Here is a 27,677-nt window from a genome sequence, read left to right on the forward strand (position 1 = left end):
CTTAAACTGTGTTGTAAAGATAAGTATTTAAGTATTTACGAGTAGAATACGTAACCGATATCAAAATGTGCGACCAAGTGTTAAGTACAAACAGGACTTATTTACTGAACATCGCAATATGGGGCTCAAATAGAAGATATTTGAGGGTAGAATACGAATATGATATCCAAATGTGGAAGTGATGACCAATTTTGGGGCCAAGTGTTTGGGGTACGCCTCATCCCATAAACTTTCCTCTAACCAATGGCAATATGGGGTTAAAAGAAATGGTATTTGAGAGAAGAGCACGATGCGGATACTTTTTTCAGGGCCGAGTGTCACCCCGAAAACACCCAAAAAATCGGACTTTCATATTTACGGGTTAAGGCAATATGGAACTCAAATAAAAGGTATTTGGGAGCAGATTACGAAATTCATACCCACTTTCGGGACCACGTTTCTGGGGGTCCATACCACCCTTTTAACCCACCAACCGCCACCCTGGGAGCCTTCTTACTCCCAAAATCCCCATGAGAATATCGGGCTTAAATAAAGTCTCTTAAGAAGTGACCCTAAACCCGTTGAGCGAATTCATAAATCCGTAAAGATCATATGGGATTCAGATAAAGGCATTTAAATTGTTTAATTGTTTGCCAAGCGGTATACATACAAATACTATTTTCGTAGCATGGTATTTCACTAAAATTGTCGAAAATGAATATTTAAAGGGTAATTTTGTTCCATATAAGGTAAGAAAGGCGCAGCGGAGCCGATTTGTAATAAAAGGGATAAACCGAGGTACTATATATTACTTTTGTATCGGAAGATATAAGCGCAAGAATATGCGACCGAGAAGTTTTCGATGACCAAAGCTTCTATGATCATCGTTATATTAGTTTCAGCATTGAAGAAAATAATGCAAAAGTGGTCCCTTTGCTAAACAGAAAAAAGGTCGATTGGGATAAATTTCGGCTCCGTGGAGAATACATCTGAGGCCTCTAGACTAAGGAAGATTCTGCCCTCAAGATCTAATGTGGTGGGGTGTATTCAGAAGTCAGAGAATGTATGTATGTTTTAGGGAAATTGTGTCTGAGCCGACAATCCTTTGGGCGACATGAAGTTTCGACTCCGTTAAGTCGCCAGCCTCTGAAGATGTATCACCGGTTGGATTACAATCTGTGTCTGATAGACTTGTTGCCTGGTTTGGGAGATATAACCTGCTTACATCAGAAATGTCACGAAAGCAGGAAAACCTTACCACACGAAGGCGAAAGATTTTCGTCCTATTAGACTGTCATCCACAATGCTCAAAACTCTTGAGAGGTTGATCGAAACATATCTTAGCGCAAAGATCCCTGTAGATCGCCTGTCGTGGCAACAGCATGCTACCTAGTCGCCTACATTGAGGGTTCTTGACATTGAAGGTGCTTTCAATAATGTATGCAACGTATGCTGCTGAGGTGGCTCTCTTAGAGATATACTTTTTTCTGTTAAGCTGACGGATCACTTCTGCAGAATTTTCACGAATTCTGAAAATAGGTTAAAACAGGTTAGGTTTGAGTGTCAGTCTGCCATCAGACTCACTTAGACGTTTTCGTCATACCACAGGAACCGTTGAACCGTGCAGATCCCTTTAAAAAAACAAACAAGTAAAAGCGTGCTAAGTTCGGCCGGGCCGAATCTTATATACCCTCCACCATGGATCGCATTTGTCGAGTTCTTTTCCTGGCATCTCTTCTTAGGCAAAAAAGAATATAAGAAAAGATTTGCTCTGCTATTAGAGCGATATGAAGATATGATCCGGTTTGGACCACAATTAAATTATATGTTGGAGACCTGTGTAAAATGTCAGCCAATTCCAATAAGAATTGCGCCCTTTGGGGGCCAAGAAGTAAAACAGAGAGATCGATTTATATGGGAGCTGTATCGGGCTATAGACCGATTCAGACCATAATAAACACGTATGTTGATGGTCATGAGAGAATCCGTCGTACAAAATTTCAGGCAAATCGGATAATAATTGCGACCTCTAGAGGCTTAAGAAGTCAAGATCCCAGATCGTTTTATATGACAGCTGTATCAGGTTATAAACCGATTTGAACCTTATTTGACACATTTGTTGAAAGTAAGAATAAAATACGTTGTGCAAAATTTCAGCCAAATCGGATAGGAATTGCGCCTTCTAGAAGCTCAAGAAGTCAAGTCAGATCTGTTTATATGACAGCTATATCAGGTTATGAACCGATTGGAACCATACTTGGCACATTTATTGGATATCATAACAAAACACGTGCTGCAATCGGTTAAGAATTGCGCACTCTAGAGGCTCTAGAAGTCAAGACCCAAGATCGGTTTATATGGCAGCTATATCAAAACATGGACCGAGTAGTTACAAACAGAATGACGAAATTAGTATACCCCCCATCCTATGGTGGAGGGTATAAAAATGCGAGCGAGCTCAGCCACATTTCGAAATGTATACCAATGGATGGGTCAGGTAGCTGCTTTACAGTAATATATCTCAAATTAAAATCATCTCTTTCAACAAAATTATTAAAATAATGCCTAAAGTATTGGGTTACCCAAAAAGTAATTGTCGGTAATATAAATAGTAGTAATATAGTCGGCGTTGACAAATTTTTTCAACGGCTTGTGACTCTGTAATTGCATTCTATCTTCTGTCAGTTATCAGCTGTTACTTTTAGCTTGCTTTAGAAAAAAAGTGCGCGAAATTTTGTTTACATTTGTTTGTTTGGCGTCAATTTTAATATCGGTACCACATGTATTGAAAGAAATTCATTTAACAAACCGAATCAACGCTTGTGATATGCACCTTAAACGCAATGAATTCGATCCGTTTTTAAAACGAATCATAACTGGAGATGAAAAATGGATTGTTTACAACAACGTTAGTCGAAAACGATCATGGTCCAAGCATGGTGAACCAGCTCAAACCACTTCAAAGGCTGATATCTACCAATAGAAGGTTATGCTGTCTGTTTGGTGGGATTGGAAATGTGTGGTATATTTTGAGCTGCTTCCAAGGAACCAAACGATTAATTCGGATGTTTACTGTCAACAATTGGACAAATTGAATACAGCCATCAAGGAGAAGCGACCAGAATTGTTCAATCGTAAAGGTGTCATATTCCACCAGGACAACGCTAGACCGCACACATCTTTGGTCACTCGCCAAAAACTGAGTGAGCTTGGCTGGGAACTTTTGATGCATCCACCATATAGCCCAGACCTTGCACCATCAGACTACCATTTATTTCGATCTTTGCAGAACTCCTTAAATGGTAAAACTTTCGGCAATGATGAGGCTATAAAATCGCTCTTGGTTCAGTTTTTTGCAGATAAAGGTCAGAAGTTCTATGAGCGTGGAATACTAAATTTGCCAGGATGGCAAAAGGTTAACGAACAAAATGGCAATTATATATTTGATTAAAGTTCATTCTAAGTCTTATTAAAAATGCATTTATTTTCTTTTAAAAAATCCGCAATTACTTTTTGATCAACCCAATAATCAAAACTACTAACAGGCAAACATAAATAAGTAAGAGCGTGATAAGTTCGGCCTAGCCGAATCTTATATACCCTTCACCATGGATCGCATTTGTCGAGTTCTATGCGCGTTATCTCTTTTAAGGCAAACAAAGAATATTGAATAAGAACTGTTATGCTATTGGAGCTATATCAAGTTATAGTCCGATTCGGACCATTAATGAATGCTAAACATTGTAGAAGTCATTGTGTAATATTTAAGTTCATTCGAATAAAAATTGCGCCTTGTAGGGGCTCAAGAAGCAAAATCGGGAGATAGGTTTATATGGGAGATATATCAAGCTAATAATCGATCCAGACCATATTAGAAAAGTATGTTGAAGGTCTTGAGAGAAGTTGCTGTACAAAATTTCTTCAAAATCGGATGGGAATTGCGCCCGCTAGAGGCTCTAAAGGCTCAAGAAGTCAAGATCCCAGATCGGTTTATATGCAGCTATATCAGGTTATGTAACGATTTGCGCCATACATAGCACAGTTATTGGAAGTCATAACAAAACGCCTCATGCAAAATGTCAGCCAAATCGGATGAGAATTGCGCGCTCTATTGGCTCAGAAGTCAAGATCCGAGATCGATTTATATGACAGCTATACCAGATTATGGACCGATTTGAATCATACTTAACACAGTTTTTGGAAGTGATACCAAAACAACTCGTGCAAAATTCCAGTATTAAAATAGCATACAAATTCTTTTTCAGCAGATTTTTATACCCTCCACCATAGGATGGGGGTATACTAATTTCGTCATTATGTTTGCAACTCCTCTAAATATTCGTCTAAGACCCCGTAAAGTATATATATTCTTGATCGTCATATCATTTTAAGTCGATCTAGCCATGTCCGTGCGTCTGTCTGTCGAAAGTACGCTAACATTCAAAGGAGTAAAGCCATCCAATTTAAATTTTGGAATTGTAAATGGGCTATATCGGTCCACTTTTTGATAAAGCTGCCATATAAACTGATCTGGGGTCTTGACTTCTTGAGTCACTAGAGGACGCAATTATTATCCGATATAGCTAAAATTTTGCATGACATGTTTTGTTTTAACTTTCAACAACTGTGCTAAGAATAGTTCAAATCGGTCCATAACCTGATATAGCTGCCATATAAACCGATCTTGGGTCTTGACTTCTTGAGCCTCTAAAGAACGCAAGTATTATCCGATTTGGCTGAAATTTTACACAATGACTTCTCCTATGGTCTCCAATATTCAGTTCAATTACGGTCCGAAATGAGCCATAACTTGTTTTACTTAAAACAGCTAATTTTGTTTGCTGATCTAGCTGAACGAAATGTTTGCTAATACAGCCGCCCTATGTTTGCTGAAACAGCGGTAATGTCTGCTTTGCCATTTTCAGCAGATAAAAACTACTGTTTTAGCAAACATTTTCCATCTATGCAAACTGGTCCATACATTTTACGAAGAATCTTTCTCTCAAACACCCCAAGCAATGCCTCGTGTGCTTTCACAAGTACCATGCCTCGGAACCATATAACAACACGAGTAGCATCAGTGTCTTGTATAGTGTGATCTTCTTCTGTCGAGAAGTTTTCTTGTTTCTAAACCGCTTACTTCATCTAAAGAAGCATGTTTTTGCCAATATTATCCTTCGCTTTATTTAAAAATTAGTCTTATTAATTAATGCAGGGATACCACACTCAGACATGGCTTGAAATACCTTTGAACATATAGGGCTACCGAAAGCGGCTTTGTAGTCAACAAAGAGATGGTAGGTGTTGATTTGTCATTCCTAGATCTTTTCCAGGTTTTGGCGCAATGTAAATATATGGTCTATGGTGGATTTACCAGATCTAAAGGCGTATTGATATGGCCCAATTATCTCATTGACTTTAGGTTTAAATCTTTCACACAGTACCCACGAAAGTATATTGTATGCGATGGGGTGGAGACTTATTCCTCTGTAGTTGGCACATTACGTCTTGTCTCCTTTCTTGTGAATGGTAGATAGTATGCTGATGTTCCAATCATCGGGTATGCATTCTCCTACCCAATCGTGCAGTTAAGCTGATGCATACGCCTTATCAGAGTGTCGCCTCCGATCTTAAATAGTTCAGAGGGCAACCCATCGGCCCCTGCTGCCTTGTTGTTCTTCAGTCGGTCACAGCTTATTCTGACTAGGAGGTAAATATTCTATGCCATTATCAATGATCGGTTGTACGGCATCCTCTTCGCCGCCATCGCCGGACACTAACAGCACACTATCTGTATCAGTAACCAGATTTCCTTCTTTGTCTCTGCAGGAGGATCTTTTTGATGTTTTATTATTTAGTAGAATTTCCGTACTTCATTCTGACTACTGTGCATCTTAATTAACTTACACTCACGTAGCATCTCGACACTCTTGGTCGTACCATGGGTTTCTCGGGAGACGCTTCTGGTACCCAAGTTCGGATTTCGCGGCAATTTCCATTCGAGTGCAATATGCCGTTGTAAACTTTTGTGTTTGCAGTTTTTATACCCTCCTCCATAGGATGGGGGTATATTAATTTGGTCATTCTGTTTGTAACTCCTCGAAATATTCGTCTAAGACCCCATAAAGTATATATATTCTTGATCGTCATGACATTTTAAGTCGAACTAGCCTTGTCCGTCCGTCTGTCTGTCGAAAGCACGATAACTCTCGATAGGTTTTAAGCTAGCCGCTTGAAATTTTGCACAAATACTTCTTATTAGTGTCGGTCGGTTGGGATTGTAAATGGACTATATTGGTCCACGTTTTGATATAACTGTCAAATAAACCGATCTGGGATCTTGATTTCTTGAGCCGCTAGAGGGCACAATTCTTATCCGATTTGGCTGAAATTTTGCATGAGGTGTTTTACTATGACTTTCAACTACCTGATATATTGGGTTGCCTAAAAAGTAATTGCGGATTTTTTAAAAGAAAGTAAATGCATTTTTAATAAAACTAAGAATGAACTTTAATCAAATATATAATTGCCATTTTGTTCGATAACCTTTTGCCATCTTCCTGGCAAATTTAGTATTCCACGCTCATAGAACTTCTGGCCTTTATCTGCAAAAAACTGAACCAAGTGCGATTTTATAGCCTCATCATTGCCGAAAGTTTTACCATTTAAGGAGTTCTGCAAAGATCGAAATAAATGGTAGTCTGATGGTGCAAGGTCAGGGCTATATGGTGGATGCATCAAAAGTTCCCAGCCAAGCTCACTCAGTTTTTGGCGAGTGACCAAATATGTGTGAGGTCTAGCGTTGTCCTGGTGGAATATGACACCTTTACGAATGACCAATTCTGGTCGCTTCTCCTTGATGGCTGTATTCAATTTGTCCAATTGTTGACAGTAAACATCCGAATTAATCGTTTGGTTCCTTGAAAGCAGCTCAAAATATACCACACCCTTCCAATCCCACCAAACAGACAGCATAACCTTCTATTGGTGGATATCAGCCTTTGAAGTGGTTTGAGCTGGTTCACCATGCTTGGACCATGATCGTTTTCGACTAACGTTGTTGTAAACAATCCATTTTTCATCTCCAGTTATGATTCGTTTTAAAAACGGATCGAATTCATTGCGTTAAGGTGCATATCACAAGAGTTGATTCGGTTTGTTAAATGAATTTCTTTCAATACATGTGGTACCGATATTAAAATTGACGCCAAACAAACAATTGTAAACAAAATTTCGCGCACTTTTTTTCTAAAGCAAGCTTAAAGTAAGAGCTGATAACTGACAGAAGATAGAATGCAATTACAGAGTCACAAGCCGTTGAAAAAATTTGTCAACGCCGACTATATTACTACTATATTACCGACAATTACTTTTTGGGCAACTTAATAGCTGCCATATTAACCGATCTGGGGTCTTGACTTTTTGAGCCTCTAGAGGATGCAATTATTATCTGAGTTGGCTGAAATATCGCATGACATGTTTGGTTATGACTTCCAACATCTGTATTAAGAATGGTTCAAATCGGTCTAAACCTGATATAGCTGCCATATAAACCGATCTGGTATCTTGACTTCTTGAGCCTCTAGAGGGCACAATTCTTATCCGATTTGGCTGAAATATTGCATGACGTGTTTTGTTATGACTTCCAACAACTGTATTAAGAATAGTTCAAATCGGTCCATAACCTGCGATAGCTGCCATATAAACCGATCTGGGGTCTTGACTTCTTGTGCCACTAGAGGGCGCAATTATTATCCGATTTAGCTGAAATTTTGCATGAGGTGCTAAGAATAGTTCAACTGTGCTAAGAATAGTTCAAATCGGTCAATAACCTGATATAGCTGTCATATAAACCAAGTGCGCAAGTATTACCCGATTTGGCTGATATTTTGTACAACGGCTTCTCTCATGACCTTTAACATACGTGTCGAAATGGCATGAATCGGTTTATAGCTGCATTAGGCTCTCCTTATTTAACTTCTTCAGCCCCTATAGTGAGCAATTCTTACTGGCTGAAATTTTACACAATGACTTCTACTATGGTCTCCAATATTCAGTTCAATTATGGTCCGAAATGAACCATAACTTGATATTGTTCCAATAACATAGCAATTCTTTTCTTTTATCCTTCGTTTGCCTAAAAAGAGATACCGTGGCAAGAGCTAGACAAATGCAATTCATGGTGGTGGGTATATAAAATTCGGCCCGGCCGAACTTAGCACGCTTTTACTTGTTTAATGTTCAGCAAAGGTAGTCTGTCGGAAACTCCGACGTATAATGCCACATACGAAGTATAATATTTATATACGTCAAAACATCATTACCCTATCCAAAAAATTTTGTTTTTGACATAATTGAAAAATAATAAAAAGTTTCAGCTTTTGTGCATAGGTTAGAACGAGCTCCTATATTAGAAAACGTCTGACTTCCAATCCTGGCGAGATAATCACTCACTGAAATTTGTTAGTAAATACAGCAAAAATGTTTGCTGAAACAGCAGAAAGTTTATTCTTTTAGACAAAAAACTAACGCATAAAACTGGATTTTTTTTAATAAATAGCAAATGCCACAATTGTGGTTTAGAAGTTCAAAAATTTTTAGTGATTTTATTCAAAAGTTTTGATTTAATATCAGCAGATAGTGTTTGCTGTTATCAGCAAACTAATTTTTCTTGGCGCAACAATTCTTTTTGCTGTTTCGCGACCGAAATTTTACAGTATCCAAATATAGTTTTTTATCTGCACTTATTTTTTTAACAATTCAATTTATTTTTTCGCAATTAAATAAAGAAAAACTATCCCTTAAACTATAACACCAATAAAACAAACAAAAATGATGCCAACATTTCGCCAACGTTTTTTTTTTATATGAAGTTTGATAGCATCCCACTTGAAAATCTGAACATAATACCCTGCTTAAAACATAGTGGCGGCATTTGTGAATATCTTAACGTGGTCAATCTGCTTCGAAAGGCAGTGCTGATTACAAATTGATTTAAAACAAAAACTTTTTTTTATCAAATTTAAAATTTTGTAAAATGTTTATAGGCGCAATAGCAACAACAACAAATCTAAAACAATGATATGTTGTCGAAATTAAACATGAAGCGGGGCAATTTCGAGGTTTGTGATGTTTACTACTTTTTATACGTTTTATACAAGTATACATATGACGTTTTCGATCTTTACAACTTTTTGGAATTCGAAGACTTAAAAAACCGACATACAGACCACCTCTGTTGTTCATTTTGTCATTCTGTTTGTAACTCCTCAAAATATTCGTCTTAGACCCCAAAAAGTATATATATTACTGATAGTCATGACATTTTATGTCGATCTAGCCGTGTCCGGCCGCCTGTCTGTCGAAAGCACGCTAACTTTCTACTCCTTCGAAAGTTAGCGTGCTTTCGACAGATACACGGACGGACACGGCAGGACGTTTGAAATTTTGAATAAGTACTTTCTTAAGTATAGGTTAGTTGGGATTGTAAATGGGCCATATCGGTTCATGTTTTTATATAGCTGCCATGTAAACCGATTTTGGATTTTGACTTCTTGAGCCACTAGAGGGCAAAATTTTTTCTCCAATTTGGCTGAAATTTTGCGTGAGATGTTTTGTTATGACTTCCACCAACTGTGCTAAGTATAGTCCAAACCGGTTCATTACCTGATAGAGCTGCCATATAAACCAATCAGGGATCTTGAATTCTTGAGCCTCTAGAGGGCGCTATTATTATCCGATTTGGCTAAAATTTTGTACAACATATGACCTTCAACATATGTGTCAAATATGGTCTGAATCGGCCCATAGCATGAGACAGCTCCCCTATAAACCGATCTCCCTCCACAAGTGCGATCCATGGTGGAGGGTATATAAGATTCGTCCCAGCTGAACTTAGAACGCTTTTATTTGTTTCTGGTAATTTGTTCAAGTTTTCTGGGTGATGGGCTACTAACCCGACACTCCCACCCATCTTTTTATACCCACCACCTAAGGATGGGGGTATATTCATTTTGTCATTCCGTTTGCAACGCATCGAAATATCCATTTCCGACCCAAAAAAGTATATATATTCTTGATCAGCGTAAAAATCTAAGACGATCTACAATAGATATGTCCGTCCGTCTGTCTGTTGAAATCACGCTACAGTCTTTAAAAATAGAGATATTGAGCTGAAACTTTGCACAGATTATGTTTTTGTCCATAAGCAGGTTAAGCTCGAAAATGGACTTCGGACTATATCTTGATATAGCCCCCATATAGACCAATGCGTCGATTTAGGATCTTAGGCCCATAAAAGCCACATTTATTATCCGATTTTGCTAAAATTTGGAACAGTGAGTTGTGTTAGGCCCTTCGACATATTTCGTCAATTTTGTCAATCAGATCGGTCAAGATTTGGATATAGCTGCCATACAGACCGATCCTCCGATTTAGGATTTTAGGCCCATAAAAGCCACATTTATTATCATATTTTGCCGAAATTTGGGGCATTGAGTTGTCTTAGGCCTTTCGACGTCTATCTTCAATTTGGCCCTGATCGGTTCAGATTTGGATATAGCTGCCATATAGACCGATCTCTCAATTTAAGGTTTTGAGCCTACAAAAAGGCGCATTTATTGTCCGATGTCGCCAAAATTTAGGACAGTGAGTTACTCCTGCAATATGGCATAGATCGGTCCAGATTTGGATATAGCTCTCGGCTTTAGGTTTTGGGGCCATGAAAGCCGCATTTATTGTCCGATTTCACCGAAATTTGGGGCAGTGCGACATTTTGGGGCAGTTTCGAAATTTTTCTGCACCTTGGCCCAAATCGGTGCAGATTTGGATATAGCTGCCATGTAGACCGATATCTCGATTTAAAGTCTTGGTCCCATAAAAAGCGCATTTATAATCCGATTTCACTGAAAATTGACACAGTGACTTATGTCAGGCTTTTCGATATCCGTGTCGTATATGGTTCAGATCGGTTTATTTTTGGATTTAGCTACTAAACAGATCAATATTTTGTTATACACAATTGAACAATGACTTGTATCGATTAGTATATGGCCCAAATCGGAACATATTTCGATATAACTGCTATGGGATATAAGGTATGCAATTTTTATAAGATTTTGATGAAAGGTGGTTAACATATATACCCGAGGTGGTGGGTATCCAAAGTTCGGCCCGGCCGAACTTAACGCCTTTTACTTGTTATCTTTCGTCAGGTGAACTCGTGGCACATTTAAGCTCACAACCTTTAACGGATATAATATTTAAGATGAAGGAAGGCCAAGATAAACCTGGCGTTTGCCAAGTCAAAACCAGTCAGAACCGTTGCTTGACTTTTAACATCCCCAAATCATCCGTTGACTCCCTGAGACATGGCCGAAATTTAGTTATAAGTTTGGTATTCTACTGCCAAATATCCTTCATTTATTTTGATCATATCCGTTGGATAGATCTGCAATTAATTTGAACACGATGCGAGAAAGTGATACACGAACATAATACTGAATGTTTTGATGAAATAAATGAACTATTGTAAATAGATAAAATTCAAACAAATGAAATTAATTTCCATTTATTTTTTGTGTGCCTGCTATGGGAAATAAATAGAAAGATTGCACGGAGCCCGAAGTGCTGGTACATTGGAGGCTCTAAGGAAAAACACAAGAACAACAACAGCGGTTTAAAAAGTCATCAACATTGTTGGTGTGTATGAACCGTAACACATTGATGCTGGAAAATAGCCAACCAAATACCTTCAAGTCACTAAGAAACAGAAACAGCGATGTTGACACATGAAAAGATGTTGTGCTGAAGGGATTAGCTTGTGGTAGCAGAAATCAAAGCCTCCATATTCCAAATTACGAACTAACATGCTTCGAATTTCGGGCCCGACAGACGCGAGGATAGAGAGCAGCACTATTGCACTGACGATTAGACTAACCACCTAAGAAACGTTTACAATTGGCGTGGTGAATGTGATCAAAACCCATCTGTTGTCTGGCAATTTCTTTTGAGTAATCAATAAAAATCCTTCATTTCTTGTGATATTGATTCCCATAGGCAGATTAGCTCGACTCTTTCCCCCTTTGGGAAAAATAGTAACGTAAAGAAATAAATTTCATTTACATGAAAATTCGCTCTCCAAGGAAACATTTTTAACACTTTATAAGCAGACTTAAATAAAGTACTAAGTAAAATCAATATAATACTAGTTTTTTTGAAATTCCCAACTTTGATGACATCTTAATCGGAAAAACAGAGGTGGAGGCATAACTGTGTACTTATATATTATTAAAAGTCTTTACAGATATAAATTAAACACAAACTGTTAAGAGTCAGTGGCTTTTGAGATAAGTGTTGGAGAAATAGGCCACCCTCATTAAGTGTAAGCGAATTTATAAATGAATTTGAAAACAACATAAAATCAATGAATAAGAAAAATATTTTAATTACAATAGGCGATATAAATATTAATTTAGTCAAAGAAAATATAACTGTAAGAATATACGCGATATGATGTCCGCGAAGGTATTACATTGTTTGGTTGATACCATACGCCTCAGTGTACGTGTTGGTCTTTTTTCGTCATGGGAGAGGCACATCCCGGAGTGCCTTCTCCGCAAGCTTCTGGTCCGTGCCGGGATTGAAAAGAACCCCGGACCCTGATTCTGTTCGGTTTGCCAGAACCGCCTTCACCATCAGTCGTTGTCGGTAAGGTGTAACCGGTGCATGGAGTGGGCACAATAATAATGACAAACAAACAAAAGTAAACCAAATCATAAACTCAACGAACTCGGATATCATGGCAGAGGAACACAAGACTTGTGAAGAACAATATCAGTTCATAAAGAAAACTTTTTACGAAATACGGAAAGAAAATTAGTATAAATGTTTCAATGACAAGATTAACCATAGCATAACTAATCCAACAAAATGAGGATCGCATGATAGAATTTGAATAACGCAAGAGGAACTTGGTGTCTAATGATTGAAATAATAGGGAAGAAAGCGATGACAAAGACAAAGCAACAATAAAAAACTTGAATCCAACAGACATTGAACCGTCATAGAAAATTTAGCAATAAAGTTAAAAGAGAATATAAATAGCATAATTCATAAATGTGACATAAAAACACTTACACACACCACAATTTATCCGGAATCATATTTTTATTGAAAAACCAAATGAATTGGAAATATTCGACATATCATGAACGTTAAGTGCTAATAAAGATCGTGGAATTGATACTTTAAGGCTTATCGACATTAAAACCAATGCTGAAAAACTTAATCCTGTCATAACCTCACTTGACAACTCAAGTATAGATGAAGGAATAAATAACAAGTGAAAAGGTGTTAAGTTCGGCGACATCGGACAATAAATGCGCCTTTTATAGGTCCAAAATCCTAAATCGAGTTATGGATCTATATGGCAGCTATATCTAAATCGGAACCGATCTGGGATAAATTACAGAAGGATGTCGAAGGCCCTAACACAGTTCACTATCCCAAATTTCATTATAAATGCTCCTTTTTTGGATCCAAGACGTTGAATCGAGAGATCAGTCTATATGGCAGCTGTATCCAAATCTGAACCGATCTATGCCAAAATGAAGAATGATGTCAAAGAGCCAAATAAAACTCACTGTCCTAAATTTCGCGCGAAATCGCACAATAAATACGCCTTTTATGGGCCCAAGACCTTCAATAAAGAATTCGGTCTAAACGGTAGCTATATCCAAATCTAGACCGATGTGGCTTTTATGGGCCTAAGACCCATCTTCGAACTTAACCTGCTTAAAAAAGAATCTGTGCAAAGTTTCAGTTCAATATCTCTATTTTTAAAGACTGTAGCGTGATTTCAACAGACAGACGGACGGGCATGGCTAGATCGTCTTGGATTTTTACGCTGATCAAGAATATATATACTTTATAGGGTCGGAAATGGATATTTCGATGTGTTGTAAACGGAATGACAAAATGAATATGGATAAAAATGATAATGGATAAAAATTAATAAAAGTTAAGCAATTAAAAAAATTTAATCCTATATTGTCTCGATCGGTCCACTATGTCTTTTGTGGGTTTTTGTCGATAGCGTTAATGAAGCCGCCAAGATGAACAATTTTCTCTGAAAAACCCAAGTTCAAAGAAAAACGTTAGTAGACGACATGGGTGTGAGAGCAGAAACAACGGAGGACATATTGAGGCTTTTGATGAAAACGCGCTTTCCACTGGATACGACGGAACTCACGGAGACACTGGAATCTTGGAATAATGAGGTTGATCGAAGGTTTATCATAGCGGAATTTAAGGAGGAGCTTCAAACCATTTAAGTCAACAGGTCCCGATGGACCTGGACCTGGCGCCCCATCTGGCCACTATTTTCACAGCGTGCCTAGAACTTGAATATATTCCAAAAGCCTGGTAGGAGGCAAGGGTGCTGTTTATACCCAAGCCCAGCAAGGCAAGTTAAGCGACACCAAAGGCATACAGACCTATAAGCCTTACGTCCTTTCTACTCAAAACCATTGGAACGCATTGTGGACACCATGATAAAGAGTATGACATCTAGCGAACTGCTCAAATACAAACAGCATTCCTATGTCATGGGAAGGTTGGTGGAGACTGCCCTGCACGAGGTTGGACATAAAATGGAATAAAAGAATCATTCGATGCCAAGACGTACACATTGGCGTTTGATGCAGACCGGGTCCTTTGAGACTGGATAAGCCATATGCTATGGAACAGTGGATAAATTGCGGGTCCTATGACATTAAAATAAGGGAGAAAGTGGCCCAGGGCACTCCACCTGGGTTTTATCACTTTGGGTGATCATCATGAATAACCTATTAGGGATGCTGACTGAGGAGGGATTTGAACCCGTCTGCTATGCAGACGATGTTATTATACTTCTTAGTGGTAAGGATCCGAACCAGCTATGTAGAAGGGCCGACAGGGTCGTGCATATGGGATATGACGGGGCAAGTCCCAGGGGTCTCAATGTTAACCCAGACAACACTGAAATATGGCTGTTCACGAGGAACACGGAAGTGGGCCAATTTGACGCACCACGTTTCCTCAATAAGACGATTTCGATTCCTTACAAGGTAAAATACTTTGGTGTGATCGTGGACAGGAAGCTGGAAATGTCACATTCAGGAGCGTACTGAGAATGCTCACAGATGATAGGCACTATGTAGAAATGGGGCCTAAATCCGAGGATAGTCCACTAGCTCTACAGGAGTGTCATAAGACCGATACTTACGAAAACGTACAACATAAGGTCCTTACAACAGGTTCAGAGAACGTGTTGTCTTGGCATAGGCGGAGTAATGGGGACCACACCCACTAGGGACCTGGAGATTATTCTAGATATCCAACCCATTGACATACAGATCAAGTGTGAGGCAGCCACTGCGACTATGAGACTTAAGGCGATGGGAGAATGGATTGAGGAGAGATTCAGCTCATACCATCGCGGTATAATCGAGGTGACGATAGGAAACCTGGAAAAATGGAAAAGGTTTCCGATCGGATACTTGAGACAACACTGAGGTCTAGTACGCGGCACTGCTGCCTTCGGCACAGTCTTCGACTGACGGAACCCTAGTATTGCCGTCTGAAAGATCATGTTACACGGATGGATCAAAGCTTGGGGCAAAGTGGGTTTGGGGATCTACATTGAGAATCCTGTGACGGAAATCTTTTTTAGACTGTCTCACCATAATACGGTACAGCAGGCAGAGATCAGGGCGATCGCGGAATGCGTGAAGTGGTGTGGTACTAACGCGAGGACGGCGAGTGTGAACATCTGTACGGACAGTAAAATGGCCATAAGGGCAAAAACAACCCAGACGGTAAAGTCACGAACAGTCTTGCAGTGTAAGAAGGAGATTAACGCGTTCTCTGAGTAACGGAGTAAGGGGAAATGAAAGGGGAGGTGATTTGGAAGTGAAGGCCAGAGAACTGCCATCGATAAACTTGGTTAACCCGAAGCCTTTCGGGTACACGCAGTCTGAGTTAAGGGAGTGGACAATAAACACTGTGGAACAGCGAAATAGTCGAGAGTACGGCGCAAATCTCATGGGGTGATCCGCATGGTGAGAGGGCTAGGCTATTACTGAAAGGAAGTAAGACGGAGGTAAGTATAGCTTTTGTAGTCATAACGGGACACATGGGACTACGAGCTCACTTATGCAAAATCGGTGCGGCAAGGGATAGCATGTGTAGTGCATGTGGGGAAGGTGATGAGACGTTAGAGCATTTCCTGTCATTGCCCGCCTTTCGCGTCTAACAGACACCGGCACATAGGTGGGGACACAATAGCAGACATAAACCAACTAAGGGGAGTGGTATGGAAAGCAATTAAGTTTTTTTGTAAGTAGCACGGAATTCCTAATTTAAAATTTTGTTAATTTTCAAGTTTTTTTGCCTGTTAGGGCGAAGATTATTAAATTTTATGTATTTTTTTTTTTTGTTTCTCTTCCGAAACGTCTCAATGATTGGAGATTTTCATTGCAAATGGAAAAGGAAAGCCTGAGATTGCAACACACACCAACCTCTATGAGATGGGTTTCGTCTTTGGCTAGAAGACTTGTCAACCATATTATGTGTGATGGCTTCAAGGGCCGGGCGTTGGTATGTTGTTTTTGAATCGCATTAATTGGGAGAACGCCTCAATGATACAATTACCACATTAAGCACATACTTTTTCCCAATGAGTGTGTTTTTGTGTAATGACAGATTTTTTTTCTGTGACAATTACACTACTTCCGTGGTACACAGGATTCTGTGCACCTGCTGGATTTGTATTGATGGCTTCGAACGCTTGACAGAGGCAACAGCTCTCGCTATTGCTCCGTGTGCCCAGCTTCGATTCCCGGCCGGACTCTGCCGAATTTTTTTGATTTTCAAGTTTTTTGCATGTTAGGGCGAAGATCATTAAATTTTACAATTTTTTATTTGTTTCTCTTCCGAGATCGGAGATTTTCACACACCAACCACTATGGGACGTATTTCGTCTTTGGTTAGAAGAATTTTCAACCATATTAGGTGTGATGGCTACAAGGGTAGTTCGTTGGTATTTCTTTTTCGAGATTACTTTTTAGTTTTTAGAACGCATAACAAGCCGATTAGTATCTGCACCCTCTTTTCAAACTAACATATTTATATAATAACGTTCATTTGAGTCGCATATTCTCCAAAACCTACCAAATATATCCACAGACCACTCACGACAATATGGGACTTAAATGAAAGGTATTTAATATTAAAATACGAATCTGATACCCAAATGTGGAACCACCTCAACTCCCAAAACACCCCTATATCGGACATATATCCCGATCATGGCAAAATTGGACTCAACTGAAAGGTATTTACGAGTAAAATACGAATTTGATATCAAAATGTGCGACCAAGTGTTGGGGGGCCCAAAAAGGACTTATTTACTGACCATCGCAATATGGGGCTCAAATATAAGGTATTTGAGTGTATAATGCGAATATGATATCCAAATCTGGAACAAAGTATTTTGAGGGCCGCCCCTTCCCAAAAACACCCCCAAAGAACAATATGGTGCACAAATGAAAGGTATTTTTAAGTACCCAACGAATCTGATGTCAATATTCGGGAAAAAGTTTCTATGGGCCAACCTACCCCATAGCACCACCCATAGACCATTGCAATATGGGGCTCAAATAAGAGGTACTTTAGAGTAAAATTCGGAACTGATATATATTACCGGAGAATGTCTTTGAATGGCCGCCCCAACCCACAAACCGGACATGTGTGCCCACCCCACAAAGAACAATTATTTATTGACCATCGTAATATGTGGCTCAAGCAATAGTATTTGAGTAGAAATTCAATCCAACATTTCCAACATTAGTATCTGTTGGAAATGTTGATTTAGAAAATAATTCAACATTTCCAATTGCACCACTGAATTCAGAACTCTAATAACAAGCTTTTATTTATTGTGCGACGTTGAAATAATTAAATGTATCAAAATACGTCAAAATAAATGATGGAAACCAGCTATGAAGTCATTTGAAAATGGACTTGGTGGTACAGGCATAGGGGAAAAAAGGCGCTTGGAAATCTATTCTGAAATCGGATAATGGAATGAACTGTATGTGGTAGAAAACTAACTTACAAACTAAGTGAATTCGAGTCAAGAAATGTCAGGCAGTATAAATAGATGGCGCTGTTGTATGGCTTCTAAGTATGGGTGCTTGCGAAAGCAGTCGAGGTAGTACTTGGAGCGTTTGAGAGATAGATCTCTCACAAAATATATTATCCAGTCTGCGGATAACGTCGATTGCAGCTCAAAACTTAATTTGATAGTCGTCAATCTACGCCAATCATTTTGTGCTCATCGAAGAAAAAGTTAAAAGGAAGTAGTTTGATTTTCGAACTCATGCGATTTTAGTATTCACAGGGATAATAGACAGTCTGTGTCCACTTAATTACCCCTTTGAGGGCGAAGGATTAACCGCTCGATAAATTGCATATTCGTTCTTAGAATTATCATATTTATCACACTCATAGCAAACATTTTGCTGAAAACACTGTCTGCTGAATATTAGCACACTCAACCAAATTTGTTATTCGAAATAGTAAAAATTTTTGCTAAAGCAGCAGTTTCTATCTGCTGAAAATGGGAAAGCAGAAATTACTGCAGTTTCAAAGCTAACATAGGGCTGCTGTATTAGCAAACATTTCTTACTGCTATTTCAACTGACAAAATCTATTGTTTTGAGTACAAAAATCTTAGGTAATTTGTTTTTATTACCGTAATGAAGCTACCTGGTCCATCCATTGATATATATTTCGAAATGTGGCTAAGGTCGCTCGACTTTTTGTTATTGATCTCCTAATGTTAACATGACAGGCATGGCCTTTTGTTTCTAAATTTATAGAAAAAGGGTTTGAAAAGTATCCATTCTGTGGTGATTATAAACATCCACTGAGACACACATTTTCATCATATCTAAGCAGCAGTCAAATAAAAGACTTTTCAGCAGTCAGCCTGCTACTCTGAAATTGCAGCACTAATGCTGTAATAGCAGAACTACTGCTATATTAGCAGCTAAATTAACTACACACATAGAAAGCAGTTTGCTGAAAACAGCAAACACTGTTTGCTGAATATAAGTAATTAATTTTGCTGCTATTGTAGGAGTAGTTCTGCTATTACAGCAGTAGTACTGCAATTTCAGAGTAGTGGGCTTACTGCTGAGTCAGTCAGTTGTTTTGCTGTTTTAGCAAACATTTCTGCTGTTTTGAATAGCATATTTGGTTGAGTGCAAGTAAAGAATATTGCACAATAAATCAGATCGTGTTGTCTGTTTTGGAGGCCACCGTAGCGCAGAGGTTAGCATGTCCGCCTATGACGCTGAACGCCTGGGTTCGAATCCTGGCGAGACCATCGTAAAAAAAAAAATTTAGCGGTGCTTTTCCCCTCCTAATGTTGGCGACATTTGTGAGGTACTATGCCATGTAAAACTTCTCTTCAAAGAGGTGTCGCACTGCGGCTCGCCGTTCGGACTCGGCTATAAAAAGGAGGCCCCATATCATTGAGCTTAAACTTGAATCGGACTGCACTCATTGATATGTGAGAAGTTTGCCCCTGTTCCTTAGTGGAATGTTCATGGGCAAAATTTGCAATTGTAGTCTGTTTTGCGCGATTTGTTGCGCGTTGAAATGAAATTTAGAAAATTTAAAATAATGTATTTCATCTTTAAATGTACTAGCTATTCGAAATACGAAAATAATTAACTTTCCTTTCTGAAAAATGGTTTTATTTAGGGATAAAAGGCAATGCAATGTATTTGGCAAAACATGTTTTTGAACACTTTATTTTGGCGCTCATTGCAAGCCTACTTATATAACAAAAATCGATCAAATCCGATAAAAATTAGTTATCTGGAAGCTCAAGAAGCAAATTCGGGGCTATATCTATTAATAGAACTATTTCGGCCGCATCTGCTGTGGGAATTGGAGAAAATAAATATACTATGAATGGTAAACTCCAGGAAAACTGGACAAATCTTAAGGCTCATAAGGGTTCAAAAAGCGAAATCTGAGGATGTTGGGATATATTACTACATATACGCCGGCTTTGCAATAAACACTGACGTATATCTCTGTGCAATATTTAAGGCTGAAAGCTTTTTTCGCTCGTACACTCATATGGCGGCGAGTATAAAAAAGACTTTCGCCTTAAATTTTGGCCTTGATAAGTCAAAAATATTGAAAATGTTGAACTGGTCTGACAGTTAAAGGACTAGATCAATTTCGAGGCCCATTTTTTAACAGCTCTATCCTATTACATAAAATATGGAAGATGGCATCTAACCATTCGTAACCCTTTGCAAAATTCGTTCTTAAAATCCGAAATCGAACGCTGATACTGCTTTAAAGAGTTTCCGTTGCAGTTACGTTAGCTATTGAAATGATAGCTATTCCAACAGGAAACTGCACCTCGGTAAACACTTAGTCGCTCTGTTTTATTTAATTTTATTGCTTTGTCTCTTGATTACTGTTTTTTGTGTTTTATGAACCCTTAAAAATTAATATGTAGAAACAAGTCAAAACCCGATTTTTACCCTTTAGTTACTTTTGAGAACGAATGGCATAAACATGTCCATACAGTGTAGGAAGTGTAAAGGTAAAAGTGTATCACCAAACCAATTTATAAACAAAGTTACTGATAGAGGAGGCATTGACACCAACAATACAACAAATTTAGCTTCCTACACTACCAAGTCTTCGAAACAGAGACATATTTAATTAATTAAAAAAAAAATAATGCAAATTGTTGTGGTTGAAATCTTATTAAAACGAATCGAAAACTATATTCCATTTTTGTGACGGAATTGTATACCTTCATTGGTTATCTATCGATTAAATGGTAATTTTCATAAACCCTTTTAAATGTGGATTTTAAGGCAATAATACCAAATGGGACATTCGTCCTCAAAGGATTAAGAGATATTTTGCAGATTAAATTTCCTGAGCGCTAATATACGTATTTCCCATTTCCGGATTATATCTCCTTTCTGACATTTCCTTGCGCAGTTAAACATTTAGCATATCAATCTCGATGCACGACTGAAAAAGGAAAACCATACATGTCCAAAAGCATGTCTTCGATTTCTATTTAGGTTTGATATGAAGTTATTTTTCTCTTCAGTTCAGTTTTTGTGCACCAGTTAAGCTCGCGCCACAAAGGACATTTGCCGCCAATTTCGATGAAACAGTTCCACGCGTACCCAGATAAGCATGAATATGTCCATGATATGGCGGCTTCTTAAGCCACCCTAACGTACTTGTGGAATTAGACCACATCAGTAACAGAAAAATTGAGGTTTCTACCAACGCATTTCAGCAATTCTAACACTTGCTCAGAGAACCATTTTTAATCCAGAAATGATCTAAATGATTTAAATTGCATTGCAAAATGCTTTTGCTCATTGGATAAAGGAAGGCCATATCAACTTAAATTCTATTTCGCCTTGCAACTAATTAAAACCTTTATAAACGCGAATCCTGTACTTGTGCAGCATCATCTATTTAAGGTGGTAAGAGATGATTTTCACATAAAAAGTTGAACTACTGGATTAAATCGAAACTGAAATTTGTTCGGTTTATTTCAATTTGCACTTTGATGAACATAAACATGAACATAATAGATTTAGGCCAATTGCAGCATTAATAGTTCAGCAACTTGTACATGATCGTTACAGGACAAATACGACTACGGGCGCACTTATGCAGAAAAGGTACGGCAAGTGTCAAGAGCGTGTGGGGTAGATGCTGATGAGTTATTGGAACATCTCATAAAACATGTTTACACTTGGGGTAAATTTAGATTTGCGACAGAGTTTTGGAAATCTCGTGTTTTGAAACGAGGTTTCCCACACATTTTCAGTGTGAGCAAATCTACTTATTTGAGGAGATTTGCAGCAAATCTCCTTTGAAATTCAAATGCAATACTCACTCCGCTTTAATTGAATACCGGTTATTATCGCTATTTTCTACAGCACTTTTTCTCAACATCTGACAATTTTTTATTGAAATTATAAAATTTTGTAGCTAACTATAATAAAATCGCTTCACCAATTTAATTGCTGACCACAATATTAATGCTGAACACAATACAAATGCTGTCAATAACTTCCCTGTTGCTAAATACAAACCACTTGAATTGCTTTGTGTAAACGGGTTTTGGAGATTATCTCAAATCAAGCGGATTTGGGCTCTAGAGTAAACGTGGTTTTATGTTAGTACATGAATTTCCCGATAGTACAGTACAATCCGTTTCGAAATCAGGAAGAGTATATAAGACAATTAAAAGCATGCAAAGTTTGGCCGGTCCGCATCTTACATACCCTCCATCATGGGTGGCATCTTCTTCATAACATAGTTTCCCTTAATAGGCAGGAACTAAAAAGTGTAATATTAGGTCTAGCAATAAATTCCATGTATTTATACCCTACACCACTATTGTGGTACAGGGTATTATAACTTAGTGAATTTGTTTGTAACACCCAAAAGGAAGAGAGATAGACCCATTGATAAGTATACCGATCGACTCAAAATCACTTTCTGATTCGATTTAGCTATGTCCGTCCGTCAGTCTGTCTGTCCATGTTAATTTGTGTACAAAGTACAGGTCGCAGTTTTCATCCGATCGTCTTCAAATTTAGTATAGGCATGTTTTTCGGCCTAAACACAAAGCCTATTGAAATTGGAAAAAATCGGTTCAGATCAGGATATAGCTCCCATATATATGTTCGTCCGATTTTCAGTAATAATGCATAAAAATGGTCATTTGTTAACCGATTTTCTCGAAATTTGGCAGGAAGGATTTTTTACGACTCTCGACATTACTGGTGAATTTCGTGGAAATCAGTCCAGATATAGATATAGCTCTCATATAAATATATATCGCCCGATTTTCACTGCAGCCACTGCAAGCATATTTATTGACCAATTTTGCAAAAATATTGCACAACGCTTTCCTCGACGACTACCACAATATACCTAGAGTTTGGTCAAAATCGGTTCAGATTTAGATATACCTCCCATACATATGTTTGTCCGATTTTCAGTAATATTGCAATAAAATGGTCTTTTGTTAACCGATTTTCTCGAAAATTTACCAGGAAGGATTTTCTCTTGAATCTCAATATTACTGGTGAATTTCATGGAAATCAGTTCGGATTTAGATATAGCTCTCATGTATATATATCGCCTGATTTTAACTTCTAGAGTCACAGCAAACGCATTTATTGACCTATCTTGCCAAAATTTTGCAAAACGCTTTCCTCGACTACTGCCACAGTATTTGAGGAGTTTGCTTCAAATCGGTTCAGATTTAGGTATAGCTCTCATATATATGTTCGTCCGATTTTGAGAAATATTGCAAAAAAGTGTTAATTTGTTAACCGATTCCGACGAAATTTTGCAGGTAGGATTTTCTTATGACTCTCAATATTACTGGTAAATTTCAAAGAAATCGGCCTAGATTTAGATATAGCCGTCATATGTGTATATCACCAGATTTTCACCCCACCGCAAGAGCCACTGCAATCCCATTGTTTGACCAATCTTGGCAAAATTTTGCACAACGCTTTTTCGACGACTACCACATTATCTGATAAGTTTGCTCGAAATCGGTTCAGAATTAGATATAGCTCCCATATATATGTTCGTCAGATTTTGGGTAATTTGCCATAATGTTGTCATTTATCAACCGTAGTTTTTACACTTTGAGCATATTTGCTCGCCGAGGTCCATCAAAATTGGTTTAGAATTGTACATAGGTACCACAATGTACTTATAGGGTAGGTGTAGGGTATTATACAGTCGGCATTGCCCTACTTTTGCCCTTACTTACTGGTTTTTATTCGTTTGGATAAAAATTGCTTTCTGTTGGTACTCAAGAAGACAAATCGAGATATAGGATTATGTTGGAGCTGTATCTGGCGATGTACTGATTAGGACCATACTTGATATAGATGTTGAAGGTCATAGGAGAAATCACCGTGCTAAACTTCAGCGAAATCGGACAAGAATCGGAGAACGGCTTACAGGGGAGCTATATTGGGCTATGGACCGATTTGAACCATACCTCCATGCATACTTACTTAAAAGGGCCGTAGTTTATTATTTCGAGGCGAAACAAACGGCATTAATAGATGAGTATACTTCCATCCTACTGTGGAAGGAGTCAACAAAAACAGCAAAGTCGCACTTTGCAATTTTTGAATCACAAACATACACAACGCCGGAAAACTTGACAGCCCTGCAATATATCAATTTCCAAATTGATTTTTGCAATTACTTTCACCATATTTCCAATAGTGTTAATGGCAAAGTTGCCGAAGAACATTCCATTAAGCAATAGGGGGATAAAACTTCTCACATATCACATCAGCGTCATAGGCGGACTTGCTAACCTCTCCGCCATGGTGGCCTCCAAGATTGTAGGGTATAAAAATGGGTGCAACTTGCATGCCGGCAATTTAATTCCAAATATATATCTACCTTTATATCTACCACGTGAAAAGTGCATACAAGTAATGCTATCAATGTGAATTCCATTTCGTACCAAAAGATAAATCTGATATTTTTCTGCACAACAAAAACGTTGTGCTTTCTAAACAAATAATCATTTTTAGCGCCCACTTATTGTTGTCACATTCGATTTTTCTACAACTCAGCCGCAGTATACCACAGGTCCCACCTACCTTATTTTAAGTAGCTCTTTGAAATGGACATTTGGAATAAGGCAGTGTATGGAAATGAAGAGAATTCACCCCCAACATATTGGAAATTCCTTCAAAGTGCCTGTCTAAACGTGGAGCTATGGCTATGCATTGCGATATATGTATATACTCATAAATAAAGATTTGAAACAAAAAAGTGACGTAGATTCGATTCGTTTTATTCATGTCGCCTTTATATCTATGACTGTGCAAATAATACTAACCATCCTTAATTCCATATATGGCACTGAAACCAATCGCTACAAATAAAATTGTATGCAGGAGAAACGCCATGGTGTAATATTGTAGCAACACAGTCCCTCTCACCAATGTTTTCTATGGAATGTACACAGTGCACTTCTATGCTGTTCACGCCTCGCTATTTAGGATCATATTAAAAAAAATTGACTTTGAGACGATTTCAATTAATTTTAAGAAAATTATTACGAGAGTCGCTGTGCCATATTAGTTCTTGAAACGCTATCATACAATCCAAGTTTGGTACACTTGTGAGCGCATATTCATGTGATTTTTCATTTATAATTTAAAATAGCGCGACTGTTGTAGCGAGATAATCCATAATGTATAAATTTTGGTGCATATCGGCAATTATTTGTTAAATAAGGGTTCACTGAAGTCTCAAAATAGTTATCTGTACGTGACAGTTTTTTCCGTTCCGAGTAAAACTGACGACATTGAAGTATATCCTTAAGACTTAACTATTTTCAACGTCAAAATAGTATTTTGACATGCGCATAACGGATCCAGTGCTATTCTGGGGTAGGTGTACAATATGTACATATGGGATGGAATAGCGAAATAAGGGTTAATAAAATCATTATCCCAGAAATCTGTTAATAATATTTTTGTTCACAAAGAACTAGTTCTCACATAGTAACTCAAGACTGCTCTAAGAACTCTTGTATAAAATTCCTATGGTTGGATTATTTGCGGAGTAAAGATTGAGAGATAGAATTGTATATTTTATCATAGCAATCTACAAATGCTGCGCAAAACATTAACTTGTTCATAAGGACAAGGAGTTTTTTGAGTCCAATCTTTGATTTCAGTTACACAATTATGATTTCGTTAGCCTGCCAATTTGTCACGATGTGATACAAAATAACATAAACATGTTGCATGTACGTATATGAATATCTAATGCAAAGTGTTAAACAATTGGTACTCCTACAATAGAATAACACAAAAACGAGAAATAGAACACATCAAGTATTATATGAAAATTAAATGGTTGCGGTTTCTTTGTTTGTTTGTCTGTACCGTATAGACTCAAAAACGGCTGGCTGATTGTCATGAAATGTCCATAGTTGGTAGTGAAAAATGAAGTGCAAATAGGGTACTTCATTTTTTGATGGGGAGGGGGTTCACCCTTAGCGATCACAATGAGTGCACTGAAAAAAGCGAAATTTTGAATGCCCCTCTATGGTAAATTAAAAAAACAAAATTGTTTTAAAACATTGGGGTCAATAAACCTAGAGGAACGCCCCACACCAAAACCTACCCAAGGAAACATGTTCACCGATTGGGACAATATCGGCATCAAATGACAAGTATTTAAAAGTAGAGTACGAACTTGACTTGAAATTTGACATCCAAATCTCCGGGGCGTCCCCACCCCCAAAAAACCTGCCAACAGCACACGTTTAACGCTTGGGGCAATATAGGTATCAAATGAAAGGTATTTGGAAGTAGAGTACAAATCTGATATCAAAATTTATACCTTGCTATCTGGGGGCCTCCCACCCCCAAAAATCCACCCAACAGGATATATTTACGGTTTAAAACAATATGGGTATCATATGAAAGGTACATGTTTGGAAGTGGAGAACATAAATGATATAAGCATTTTGCTAAAGTGTCTCGCCAATACAAAAAAACAAAAAACTCTCAAAACGGCCATATTTGTCCATCGACATAAAATGGGCAATAAATGAAATGAAAGGTCGAATAAAAGGTTTTTGACAAGCTTCTGAGGGACCGAATCCCAACGAACATGTTGGCCGACCGGGACTATATGTACTCCAATTACTGGTCTATTGGAATAGAATATGAATTTGATATCCAAATTTAAGAAACAATTCTGTCGACCAACTCAAGAAAAAACAAAGGGCAGGTAGTGCAAATGCAAAAAAAGAAAAAAAACATCAACCGAACATATAAACCGTTCGGGACAAAAAAATACTACAACAAAAGTTCTTTGGTAAAAATTTGCCCTCCAATTTGGGTTGACATAGAAAGAACCCGTGGATGTTTGAGTTGATCCACCTTTGGATGGTTGGGCTAAAAATGTTGTATTCCATATGGTAGCGAACTGCTCAAATACAAACAGCATTTCATGTCAAGCGAAGGTCGGTGGAAATAGAATAGAAGAACCCTTCGAAGTCAAAACGTATACCCTGGTGGTATGCATTGACATCGAGGGGGTGGAGGTTGTGCATAAAATAGAAGAACCCTTCGATGTCAAAACGTACACCCTGGCGGTATGCATTGACATCGAGGGGGCTTTTAACAATGTGCGGACCGACCAATACCAGTACCGGGTGGACCCGGTTCTTTGAGACTGTATAAACCATATGCTAAGGAACAGGTGGATAAATGGTGTGTCCCATGGCATAAATATAAGGGTGAAAGTGACACAAAGGACGCCACAGGGGAGCATTTTATCGCCACCATAAATGATCTATTACGGATGCTGACTGAGGAGGGATTTGAACACTTCTGCTACGCAGACGATGTTATAATACTTCTAAGAGGTAAGGATCCGAACGAGCTATGCAGTTGGCCCGAAAGGGTCTTGCGTATGGCAAATGACTGGGCTAGACCCAGAGGTCTTAATGTTAACCCAGAGAAGACTGAATTATGCCTGTTTACGAGGAAGGCGAAGGTGGGCCTCAATTA

General features: G+C 38.2%; 1 protein-coding gene across 2 annotated transcripts in view; it reads right to left on the reverse strand.

Annotated features, from left to right (window-relative positions):
* The window catches only part of LOC106088227 (protein turtle), a 200,569-nt gene extending 175,097 nt beyond the window's left edge, over nt 1-25,472 (reverse strand). Inside the window, exons 1-2 of one of the 2 annotated variants that reach the window (XM_059362361.1) lie at nt 25,248-25,472; nt 24,983-25,137 (exon numbers count right to left, since the gene is read on the reverse strand). In XM_059362361.1, the coding sequence (XP_059218344.1) occupies nt 24,983-25,052 (70 nt within the window). In that variant the 5' untranslated portion in view covers nt 25,053-25,137; nt 25,248-25,472. Of the gene's footprint in view, nt 1-24,982; nt 25,138-25,205 lie in introns of both variants that reach the window. The other variant, XM_059362360.1, reaches the window with a different exon arrangement.
* Between the last annotated feature and the right edge of the window lie 2,205 nt (nt 25,473-27,677).

Source organism: Stomoxys calcitrans, chromosome 2, assembly GCF_963082655.1.
Source record: "Stomoxys calcitrans chromosome 2, idStoCalc2.1, whole genome shotgun sequence".
Classification (NCBI taxonomy): Eukaryota; Metazoa; Arthropoda; class Insecta; order Diptera; family Muscidae; genus Stomoxys; species Stomoxys calcitrans.